Below are 12,586 nucleotides of genomic sequence, written 5' to 3'. Positions count from 1 at the left end.
CATGCTATATCTGGAATACTGTTCATGGAAAGCAAACTCAAAAAGGAAATGGTTCCAGCAACTTTGGGAGAAGCAGTCGATAGGGTGGCCCAGGCTAAGTTTCATGCACATTTTGATGTAGGAAATCAATAGTATAAGTTCAAGCAGGACCAAATTGTCCACGAATGGCAGACAAACGTTTGTGCCATTTACTTCAGCTGTTGAGGCAAGGGCTAAGTCCCACAGTACTTTAAAGATAGGTTACTTTCTATTGACGGAGGACTTAAAAGGGCACATGACCTTGTGACCCCTGATAACCCCAACTATGACCTTTGCAGTAGACAGAGCCTTGCCCTTTTAGAATGCTTTCAGAGATCTTCTCATCTGATACTGCTTGACTTCTTATGCTATAAGCAGTGTAAATTAATTGCATGTTTTTTGTATGAAGTATATTGAACAATTCAAATTTTATAATAAGTTTAAAGATCCTGACAATGGTCTAGTGGAAAAGTGTCCACCTGGAGAGTGGAAGGTCGGGGATTCAATCCCTGGCCTCACCATACCAAAAGATGCTAAAAGATGGTACTTGTTGCTCTTCTGGTGCTCGGCATTAAGGGGCTAAAACAAGGACTGGTCAGCTTGGAGTCAGTATACTATGTCTGAGTGGGATATTCATGTTAAACTGTGGCATGGTATCTCAGTGGGCTAGCACTATAAAATAGGCATTTGTCTGGACTAGAACAAGCAGCCACACACACACACGTGCATGCACATCCTTATGTAGGTGCAATAATCTTGAACGCGACATTAATCCCCATTTCAACTCGCATCACCTTAAAATCAGTGTGATGCACAGAATGTACTTGAACTATCCAGGGTCTACACAAAGGATAAGATGGCTGTCTCGAGGTGTAATATCCCAATGCATGCAGACATTTGTCATTGGCCGCATCTTCATGATGTTCGTATGCCACAAGCTTCAGCAGCTATTGGTCTGTTGATTGGGGACATGCATGCAGGACGATTGATTTGAGGACTGGACCAAGTAGAACTCCACATGCGACACCAACCAGGCTCGGATGGATAGTGTGGAAGACTGGCCAAGTGGAAGTCCACATGCCACACCAACCATACTTGGATGGATAGTGTGGAAGACTGGTCAAGTGGAAGTCTACATGCGACACCAACCAGACTTTGCCGGATAGTGTGGAAGACTGGCCAAGTGGAAGTCCACATGCGACACCAACCAGGCTCGGATGGAGAGTGTGGAAGACTGGTCAAGTGGAAGTCTACATGCGACACCAACCAGGCTTGGATGGATAGTGTGGAAGACTGGTCAAGTGGAAGTCCACATGCGACACCAACCAGGCTCGGATGGATAGTGTGGAAGACTGGTCAAGTGGAAGTCCACATGCGACACCAGCCAGGCTCGGATGTATAGTGTAGAAGACTGGTCAAGTGGAAGTCCACATGCGACACCAACCAGGCTCGGATGGATAGTGTGGAAGACTGGTCAAGTGGAAGTCTACATGCGACACCAACCAGGCTCGGATGGATAGTGTGGAAGACTGGTCAAGTGGAAGTCCACACGTGACACCAACCAGGCTTGGATGGACAGTGTGGAAGTCTGGTCAAGTGGAAGTCCACATGCGACACCAACCAGGCTTGGATGGATAGTGTGGAAGTCTACATGCGACACCAACCAGGCTTGGATGGATAGTGTGGAAGACTGGTCAAGTGGAAGTCTACATGCGACACCAACCAAGCTTGGATGGATAGTGTGGAAGACTGCTCAAGTGGAAGTCCACATGCGACACCAACCAGGCTCGGATGGATAGTGTGGAAGACTGGTCAAGTGGAAGTCCACACGTGACACCAACCAGGCTTGGATTGACAGTGTGGAAGTCTGGTCAAGTGGAAGTCCACATGCGACACCAACCAGGCTTGGATGGATAGTGTGGAAGACTGGTCAAGTGGAAGTCCACATGCCACACCAACCATGCTTGGATGGATAGTGTGGAAGACTGGTCAAGTGGAAGTCTACATGCGACACCAACCAGGCTTGGATGGATAGTGTGGAAGACTGGTCAAGTGGAAGTCCACATGCGACACCAGCCAGGCTTGGATGGATATTGTGGAAGACTGGTCAAGTGGAAGTCTACATGCGACACCAACCAAGCTTGGATGGATAGTGTGGAAGACTGGTCAAGTGGAAGTCCACATGCGACACCAACCAGGCTCGGATGGATAGTGTGGAAGACTGGTCAAGTGGAAAGTCCACATGTGACACCAACCAGGATTGGATGGATAGTGTGGAAGACTGGTCAAGTGGCAGTCCACATGCCACACCAACCAGGCTTGGATGGATATTGTGGAAGTCTACATGCGACACCAACCAAGCTTGGATGGATAGTGTGGAAGACTGGTCAAGTGGAAGTCCACATGCAACACCAACCAGGCTTGGATGGATAGTGTGGAAGACTGGTCAAGTGGAAGTCCACATGCGACACCAGCCAGGCTTGGATGGATATTGTGGAAGACTGGTCAAGTGGAAGTCTACATGCGACACCAACCAAGCTTGGATGGATAGTGTGGAAGACTGCTGAAGTGGAAGTCCACATGCGACACCAACCAGGCTTGGATGGATATTGTGGAAGACTGGTCAAGTGGAAAGTCCACATGTGACACCAACCAGGATTGGATGGATAGTGTGGAAGACTGGTCAAGTGGAAGTCTACATGCGACACCAACCAGGCTTGGATGGATAGTGTGGAAGACTGGTCAAGTGGCAGTCCACATGCCACACCAACCAGGATCAGATGTATAGTGTGGAAGACTGGTCAAGTGGAAGTCCACATGCGACACCAACCAGGTTGGGATGGATAGTGTGGAAGACTAAGACTGGTCAAGTGGAAGTCCACATCCGACACCAACCAGGCTTGGATGGATAGTGTGGAAGACTTGTCAAGTGGAGTTGGGCGACGAACCTTTCTGAACAGAACAGAAGTAGTAGCCATAGATGAACTGAACGAGCTGGAAGGACTTGTGAATCAATCAATCCATCTTCATTTCCCAGGAAGATCTATTGACAACAGGAAAGAGAATTCAGAGGAGGATAAGATATTCATTCAACACCTGAACAGTTCCATTTCATTTCAGCATAAAATTGCCATTCAAGAAAGCAGAGGTGAAGCTACCAGATAACCATACCCAAGTCCTAAAGAGACAAGAAAAAGTGAAAGTGAAACTGAAAAGAGATCCTAAGTTATTGGAAGAATATGAAGATTCCATGTCTGAACTTGTTGACTAGGGCAATGCTGAGAGCATACCTGCAGTCGAGGTGATGGGTACTGTTGGTCAGCATATGAAGGTACATCCCAAAACAGTCAGCTGCTGCAGAAACCAAGTAATCTCAAAGGCGTCCTTCTGTGATTCAGACAGGAACATACAGCCATAATGGCAGATAATGAAGCCATGTTCAACCAGGTGGAATTAGTGAAAGATGACTCTGATTTCTTCAGATACTATCTGTGGCTGGAGTGAGTGAGTGAGTGAGTGGGTTGGGTTTAACGCCGCTTTTAACAGTATTCCAGTTATATCACGGCGTGTCAGCTTAATGTGGGAGGAAAGCCGAATTGATGTAAGTCTTAGATGTTTACCACTTCAGTGAAACCCACGAGCACAGGAATGGTGCTGACACACCTAGAAACATAATTGGGGTGAACCGGGATTCGAACCCACAATCATAGGTTTCTGGCGTGCCCAAGGGACGCAATTCTGCACAGCGAATCGCGGCGCCTTAGACGACTTGGCCACCCGTGCCCCCTATCTGTGGCTGGAAGAAGATGTATATCTATACCAAACATTTTATGGAATGGTGGCACATTTGTATGGCTCAATATCATCACCAAGCTGCTCGAAAGCGGCAAATCATTATAAAAATGACTTTTCAGAGAAGGCAATAGTAGTGACAAGAAAGATATTTTGTGTGGACGATTGTTTAAAGTCTGGGCCTACAGATGAGGGCGACATCTTGTAAAGAATGTGGGTGAACCATGCCAGTAAGGTGGCTTCCATTTAACAAAATGGATCACCAACATTTACTCGGTCATTGCCACAATTTCAAAAGGAGAGCAATCAAAAGGTAGTGAAAAGTTTGAATCTTGAACAAGATGAACTTGCAACTGAAAGAATTGTAGGAGTCCTATGAGAGGTAGAACCTGACATGATTAGCTTCAAAATTCAGATGATGAATCAGCCTGGAACTGGAAGGGGAATTCTCCCTACAGTCACTTCAGTGCAGGACCACTTATGACTTGCTTCACCTGTTACATCGCACGCCAAATTCTCTTATAAGAATTGTGACAATTAAAGATGGACTGGGATGAAGAGGTCAGTGGAATTTCGTTACAGAAGCGAAATCTGGATCTTGAATCTTCCTAACCTGGAAAACATGAAAGAACCCAGATGTTAGAAACCAGCTGACTTTGGATCAGTCATTTCAAATGAATAGCATGTGTTTTGTGATGCCAGTGAACAAGGCTTTGGCATTGTTGTTACATTCGATTTCCGAAAAACAAAGGTGATGTTCATTGTGCTCTCATGTTTTTGATTGCCTGGCATCTGCGTCAATCGACAGTTCAACAGTTCAACAACATGCCAAGATTAACAGAAGTGCAAAGAAACAACGTCATAGGCTACTTGCAGGCAGAGGAATCCCGATTAGCTGTCGCCAGGGTTTTCAATGTAGCGCCCAGCACCATCACAATACTATGGGATCGGTTTTATCAGCATTGGTCAACACATGATCGGCCAAGGTCGGGACGACCAAGAGTAACCATCCCCGCCCAAGATTGCAACATCGACCACATCACCTATGTGAAAAGACGACCACAGCCACCTCAACTTCATCCCAAATACCCAGACTGCGCAGAATCTCTGACCAGACCGTATGAAATCGTTTAAGAGCAGCAGGTCTACAAGCAAGATGCCCTGTTCGACAGGTCATACTGAGTCGACCACATTGTCAACAATGACTGCATTGGTGTCCTCAACAAAGGTGTGGCCTCAACTGCGATGGATAGATGTCTGGTTCAGCGACGAATCAAGATTTCTCCTCCGTCGAGGTGATGAAAGAGCACGGGTCTACAGACATCGGCGAGAACCTTACGCCAGAAACTGCGTACAGGAAGTGGACAGGTTATAGATAGAGCACCTGTGGGATGAATTGGATAAACAGCTATGCTGACGTCCACCACAACCCCAGACGTTGCTGCAGTTGGCTTTTGCGTTGCAGGTTGAGTCGGCGACAATTCCCCAGGATGTGATTTGCATACTCGTCTTTTCCATGGGCAGGAGATGTCATGCCACTATCGATTCCAACATACACGTTATTGATGGTAGCTGACCTTCACCTTGGACTTTTCCTATGTACCAATAACTGAGATGACTACAATCACCAAATGTTCTCTCCACAACATTTTGGCTCAATACTTTGTAAGGTTCCTCGTATTAGTGTATTTTCCTACCTCACACAAATCTGTCTTTGCGTTTCTTTTTTTTAAGAGTATATCATTAGTATATTATTGGACAGATAGCATGGCAGTGATCAGTGATCAGATATCTCCAATGAGAAAACCTGCGTCCACACGTTTTTAGCAAACCATCTCTCTGTGATTCATGAAGCAACTGGCGTCAACCGAATTGAGATATGTAACCTAGGGCGGGGACGGGTAATTCGGGTACCCGGGTCAGGTGGGTACTAAGTAGGACCCGGGTACCCACAGGACTACTGGGACCCTTGGTTATTCACGTGATTATATTGTTTAATGGCAAAAACTCATCTAGAACTCTATGGTTTCACTACAAGTCACTAATGTTCGTATTTCTTTCTGACTATGCACCCATTCATTCTGAGTTTTCATATCTTTGAATAAAGATATAACTTGAGTCGAAATTCAGTGTATGCATGACCAGATTGTTTAATACATGTATCTAAATGCGTTTTGCCAGTGCTATGGTAAGAAAATGCCCAATCGGACATTTTGTACCTTTCTCTTGAGACCTACAGAGGGTACCTGGGTAGGTTCGGGTAATAGGGGGTTGGGTACCCGGGTAGCAAATTCCGACTCGTCCCAGCCCTATTGTAAACAGTAGCTGTAATCTTGTAGATGTGTCATCACCCAGAGAATAAAGGCTGTGATAGAAAGAGAGAAGAATTGACATTTATTGACTTTCATAAATACTGTCAGAGAAATATGACTTTGTTGTCATTATTCTTTTGCCAAGTTATAAACAGAGGATGGGGTCATTAAGAAAACTCATCACTTAATAACTTAAATTATTCATAAAAAAACTAACCATTTATTGGGAATTATGTCTTTTATGCAAAATAAGTCGTTCAGCACATCCTCACCCATTAAATGCTACATCACTGAATAAAGGTTTCTTCTCAGATGCATGTGTGTAGGATGATGTGTAGGACCATATCGTTTTTTTCTGTTGACCAAAAATAGTTTTCTCAATTGAGAAACATATTTAAGCATGATCATCTAAAAAATGCAAATGCCGGGAGAGTCGACATTTTGGTAGGATATGTATCACGTGAAATGGGATGCACACTCAATCATTGGCAATGAGATTAAGATAGTGATTCATCTTTAGATTGAACATACGATATGTTTTTTATCTCACCAAAGCCAAAGCTGAAACTTAGTGTAAAAAATACTATTTGGTTTTTTTATGGACCATTTTTATGCAGCTCACTTTGATTGTACCTGGTAAGCAGCACTGTCTCAGAATGACATAGTGAAATTGGGCTTAAAGTCATGTTGAAGATAACTACACATGCATAGTGATGGGCATGCATGTGTCTGTATGTCGGCTTGTACTAGTCCGGACATATTGTGGCTTTATAGTGCTGGACCAAAGAGATACCATGCCACAGTTCAATACGGATGTCCCACCGATACTGACTCTGAACTGACCAATCCTTGTTTTATCCCCTTAATGGTGAATACCAGGCAGGTAACAAGTACCATCTTTTACCATTGTTTGGCATGACATGGCTGGGGGATCGAGGATGATTATGAGTTTGCTGAGGATCATTGAACGCACCTGGTAAGCAAAGGAAAGACTCAGTACAATGTTTTAATTTTTTTTGTGATAATTGTATGAAGGGCCTGAATCAGATCCAAGTGGTAAAAACCTGTGGCTTGATTTAAACTCTGCCTTGCTGTTGTGTTGTCTATTCTGACAGGTCCAGATTTGACTATTTATAGACCAACTTAACATTCACACAATCAATGTTTCCCCTTTTCCCACAGAACGTTACTGCCAAAAGCTGGACTTGCTCAAGGAGTATTTTGTGGACATCCATGCCCTCCAGACTGCCCAACAGCTCCTTGAGAAGCATGGCCATGTCAGCATCTGTGGAGCTCCTGGAGATGGGAAGACCAGCATTGCTCTGAAGATCTGTGAGGCATATCAACAAAAGGGATATGAAACATTGTTTGTGGAAAACATTGAACGTTTTGACGTTGATACAATTTCTAAACGGCAATCACACATGCTGGTTGTTTTTGATGATATGTTTGGTTCTGTCACATTCAGTTCAAATTTGGAAAAACTACATGAATTGTTCAGTGCCTTGGTTGATGATCTTGCTAAAACTGCCGCTGATACAGAGAGGGATTCCAAGAAGAAGAAAGATAAACAATCAAAAGCTAAGGAACAATCCAATGAAGAAACCCCCATCTACAGACTGAAGCTTGTTTTTACATCCAGGACATACATCTGGAAGGAGGGGTGTTCAAGACTACATCAGTACAAAGTGGATCTACTTAAAACAGAAGCTGTGCTTGATATGACTAAAGACCATCTCACGGTTGAAGAAAAGAAACGTATGTTACGTTCCTTCAAGAGCAAACATCCTAAATGTGATATCTCTGAAAAGGATATTTGTAGCATCACAGATTCAAAAAATAATATATTTGGATTCCCTCTTATCAGCAGACTCTTTTTCACTCGTGAAGTCTTCCAGATGCACAACGTAAAATTCTTCAATAATCCTCTGACCTACCTGAGAGGTGACCTTGACGCTATTGTCCGGGAAGAAAGCAATAGATCGGCAGCCATCCTCCTCCTCATCCTCTGTGATGGAAACCTGAACCTTGTTTCTTTGCAGTCAGGAAAATCTAGAAATGTCAAGTTTGATGCTGTGAAAAACATAGTTCCTTGTTGTACAAGCATCGGCGTTGCCAAGGAGATCACAAACTTTACTGGGGTCTACTGTACAGTCGAGGATCACATCGCATCTTTCTCTCACCCCTCCATATACGATGCTGCAGCCTGTGCTGTAGGACATCTCAATATCGTGTTGCTGCTGGAACACTGCTCCCTGAAATTCCTGTATGAAAGAGTGAGGCTGGGTAAGAGTATACAGTCATCAGACATTGATGATGTCTCAAACATGATCTACATCACCCCCCAACTACACCAAACAGTAGTGGACAGACTTGTGGAAGGTATTCGACAAGGATGCTTCATTTGGACAGTGAAACATCCAGCTCTCCGTGATGAGAGGATTGCCTCCCTACTATGGACAGAGATTAATGATAACATTGTTGAAATTGTTGAACAAAAGGATAGGGACTCAGGTGAATGCTTTTTGTATTTAGCTTCCCTATCTGAGAGTTACTTTCTATTCTCAAAGTCATTAGAAGTTGTTGGAAGACAGGGTGACACATCAACTGAACTATATGACTGCGTGGTAGGCTGTGTTACTCACGGCAAACTGAAACACCTGGAACACCTCGTTACAGTCATGAGTCTACAAGCAGGATTCAATGTTGAATTTTCAATACGCGGGAAAACCCTTCTGATCATGGCTGCCAAGTCAGGACAGTCAGAGGTGTTCAACTTCCTCATCCATAAGGGTGCTGATATTTCAGTGACGGACTGGACAGGAAACACCTGTTTACATCATGCCTGTGAATCAAGAAGTATGGCGTTGACCAGAAAGGTGGTTGAAATGTGTCCTGTTTTACTAGATTCCATATCTTTTGTGGGTTTCACACCTGCAATGCTTTGTGCCAGAGCAGGTCACCTTTTGATCCTGAAGTTCCTGAAACAAAAAGGAGCCGATTTAACTCTTACCGACTGGAGCTTGTCAGATTGTTTGCACTTGGCCAGTGAAAATGGCAATCTGTCAACTGTGAGATTTTTGATTTCGCTGAAAATGTTTAATGTGAACAAGAAGGAAACATATTTAATGCAAACATCAGCTATGAAGGCAGCACAAGGTGGACACTATGATGTTTATCATCTCCTTGTGTCTGAGGGTGCAGATCTGACACTTACTGATGAATACAAGAGAGACTGTCTGATGTTGGCATGTGAGAGAGGGAACATATCTATAGTGAAACATGTTTTGTCAATGAAAACATGTGATATCAACAGGCGGGGAGGAGAGTGGAAACAAACACCAGTTATGATGGCATTGGAAGGAGAACACTATGATGTGTATCATCTCCTTGTGTCTGAGGGTGCAGATCTGACACTTACTGCTCCATACAACAGAGACTGTCTGAATTTGGCATTATATGGAGGGAACATAAATATAGTGAAACATGTCTTGTCAATGAAAACATGGGACATCAACAGGCGGGGAGGAGAGTTGAAACAAACACCAATTATGATGGCATTGGAAGAAGGACACTATGATGTTTATCATCTCCTTGTGTCTGAGGGTGCAGATCTGACACTTACTGATTACCAAAACAGAGACTGTCTGATGTTGGCATGTACGAGAGGGAACATGAATATAGTGAAACATGTTTTGTCAATGAAAACATGTGACATCAACAGGCGGCAACGAGGGTTGAAACAAACACCAATTATGATGGCATTGGAAGAAGGACACGATGATGTTTATCATCTCCTTGTGTCTGAGGGTGCAGATCTGACACTTACTGATTCCCAAAACAGAGACTGTCTGATGTTGGCATGTAAGAGAGGGAACATGAATATAGTGAAACATGTCTTGTCAATGAAAACATGGGACATCAACAGGCAGGGAGGAGAGTTGAAACAAACACCAATTATGATGGCATTGGAAGGAGGACACTATGATGTTTATCATCTCCTTGTGTCTGAGGGTGCAGATCTGACACTTACTGATTACCAAAACAGAGACTGTCTGATGTTGGCATGTAAGAGAGGGAACATGAATATAGTGAAACATGTCTTGTCAATGAAAACATGGGACATCAACAGGCAGGGAGGAAGGTTGAAACAAACAACAATTATGATGGCATTGGAAGAAGGACACTATGATGTTTATCATCTCCTTGTTTCTGAGGGTGCAGATCTGACACTTACTGATTTATACGAGAGAGACTGTCTGATGTTGGCATGTGTGGGAGGAGACATATCTATAGTGAAACATGTTTTGTCAATGAAAATATGGGACATCAACAGGCGGGGAGGAGAGTGGAAACAAACACCAATTATGATGGCACTGGAAGGAGGACACGATGATGTTTATCATCTCCTTGTGTCTGAGGGTGCAGATCTGACCCTTACTGATTACCACAACAGAGACTTTCTGATGTTGGCATGTAAGAGAGGGAACATAAATATAGTGAAACATGTCTTGTCAATGAAAACATGTGACATCAACAGGCGGGGAGGAGGGTGGAAACAAACACCAGTTATGATGGCATTGGAAGGAGGACACGATGATGTTTATCATCTCCTTGTGTCTGAGGGTGCAGATCTGACCCTTACTGATAAATACAACACAGACTGCCTGATGTTGGCATGTGATCATGGGAACATAAATATAGTGAAACATGTTTTGTCAATGAAAACATGTGACATCAACAAGCTGGGAGGAGAGTTGAAACAAACACCAATTATGAAGGCATTTGAAGGAGGACACGATGATGTTTGTCATCTCCTTGTATCTGAGGGTGCAGATCTGACCCTTACTGATTACCACAACAGAGACTTTCTGATGTTAGCATGTGCGGGAGGAGAAATAGATATAGTGAAACATGTCTTGTCAATGAAAACATGTGACATCAACAGGTGGGGAGGATATGTGAAACAAACACCAATTATGACGGCAATCGAAGGAGGACACTATGATGTTTATCATCTCCTTGTATCTGAGGGTGCAGATCTGACACTTACTGATGAATACAACAGAGACTGTCTGATGTTGGCTTGTGTGGGAGGAAACATATCTATAGTGAAACATGTCTTGTCAATGAAAACATTGGACATCAACAGGCGGGGAGGAGAGTTGAAACAAACACCAATTATGATGGCATTGGCAGGAGGACACGATGATGTTTATCATCTCCTTGTGTCTGAGGGTGCAGATCTGACACTTACTGATGACGACATCACAGACTAGTATATTGTTACCTGTATTTATGTAACTTGACACCAAACTCACGAGGGCTGCATTCAGCTGGCACCTTCCTCCACTAGTGTCTGAGCAAGGTCTGTTCATGTGAGTGGAGGAAAAGGCAGGACAACGGAACGATGTTCCTGGTTGATTCATCGTTGAGATTTCACACTGGCATCGCAACAGATTCCTTGCCACACCATGACGATCGGCCTCGAGATCACAACCAACATGCCTGCCATTTCCCTCATGGGTGGTGTGCTCTGATAATCCTATCATCGTTGGCATCGACCTTTTTATCACAACAGAACAGTCTTTGCCAGTTGCTGTTCTGCCACTAACAAATTATGTGTGTGTACCTGGGTGGTGGTGCTCACTCTGAATGAGTTATAGCCACATAAGTACCACCCACTTATAACCCCCTAGTATTCATTATATACATATATACATGTATACTTATTCATCTATTATCACCATCACTTCATTCTGTGTTCATTATATGTTGTCCTTGTCTGCAGTTGAATGTCAGCCAACTAACATCAACCCTGATACCCTTTTGCAGCCTCTGTAATTTCTCCAGCTTCACCTGGACTTCCCCCTATCTATTTTTAGATATGTCCACCACTTCATATGACTGTGAAGCATCTTGACTTCCTTTAATACCTGTCAGATGCTACCTTTCTTCTGATTGGTCATTTGGTCCAGTTCTTTAAACTTCCTTTCTCACCCGCCTCTCTGCTCAGGTGATAATCTTGGCATGATTGTTACTTTGAGTAAATTCTGATGCAAACTGTCAGTGTTACAGTGCTTTTATACCCTTTGGAGATCATTCTGCACGTGTATTGCCTTTTGATTATTTAAAGTCAATTCTTACATATTTGAGTTTTCAAAAACGGTCATGCTGCTTGAGACCCGTTAAATTCTTCAGCAACCCATGCTTGCTTTAAAAGGCAACTATGCTTGTTGTAGGAGGCGACTAACAGGATCGGGGGGTAAGGCTCACTGACTTGGTTGATGCATGTTATGGATCCCAATTGCGTAGATTGTCACGATGTAAATGACTGGATTGTCTGGTCTCCATTATTTACAGACCACCGTCATATAGCTGGAATACTGCTGAGTGCGGTGTAAAACAACAAACAAACACACTCACATGTTGCTTGAAGCATAGTATTAGTGCACTAGTATTGT

The 12,586-nt window shown here is 43.6% G+C and overlaps 1 protein-coding gene across 3 annotated transcripts in view; it reads left to right on the top strand.

Annotated features, from left to right (window-relative positions):
• LOC124112067 (serine/threonine-protein phosphatase 6 regulatory ankyrin repeat subunit C-like) overlaps window positions 1-12,282 on the top strand; it is an 83,963-nt gene extending 71,681 nt beyond the window's left edge. For all 3 annotated transcript variants that reach the window (XM_048387273.1, XM_048387272.1, XM_048387271.1), the window contains exon 4: window positions 7,305-12,282. In XM_048387273.1, coding sequence (XP_048243230.1) covers window positions 7,305-11,401 — 4,097 coding nt within the window. In that variant the 3' untranslated portion in view covers window positions 11,402-12,282. The remainder of the gene's footprint in view (window positions 1-7,304) is intronic.
• Window positions 12,283-12,586: the final 304 nt, after the last annotated feature.

The sequence above is a fragment of the Haliotis rufescens genome, unplaced genomic scaffold (genome assembly GCF_023055435.1).
Source record: "Haliotis rufescens isolate VD_foot unplaced genomic scaffold, xgHalRufe1.0.p SCAF_69, whole genome shotgun sequence".
NCBI classification, from domain to species: Eukaryota; Metazoa; Mollusca; class Gastropoda; order Lepetellida; family Haliotidae; genus Haliotis; species Haliotis rufescens.
This window is presented reverse-complemented; position numbering and strand designations above follow the sequence as displayed.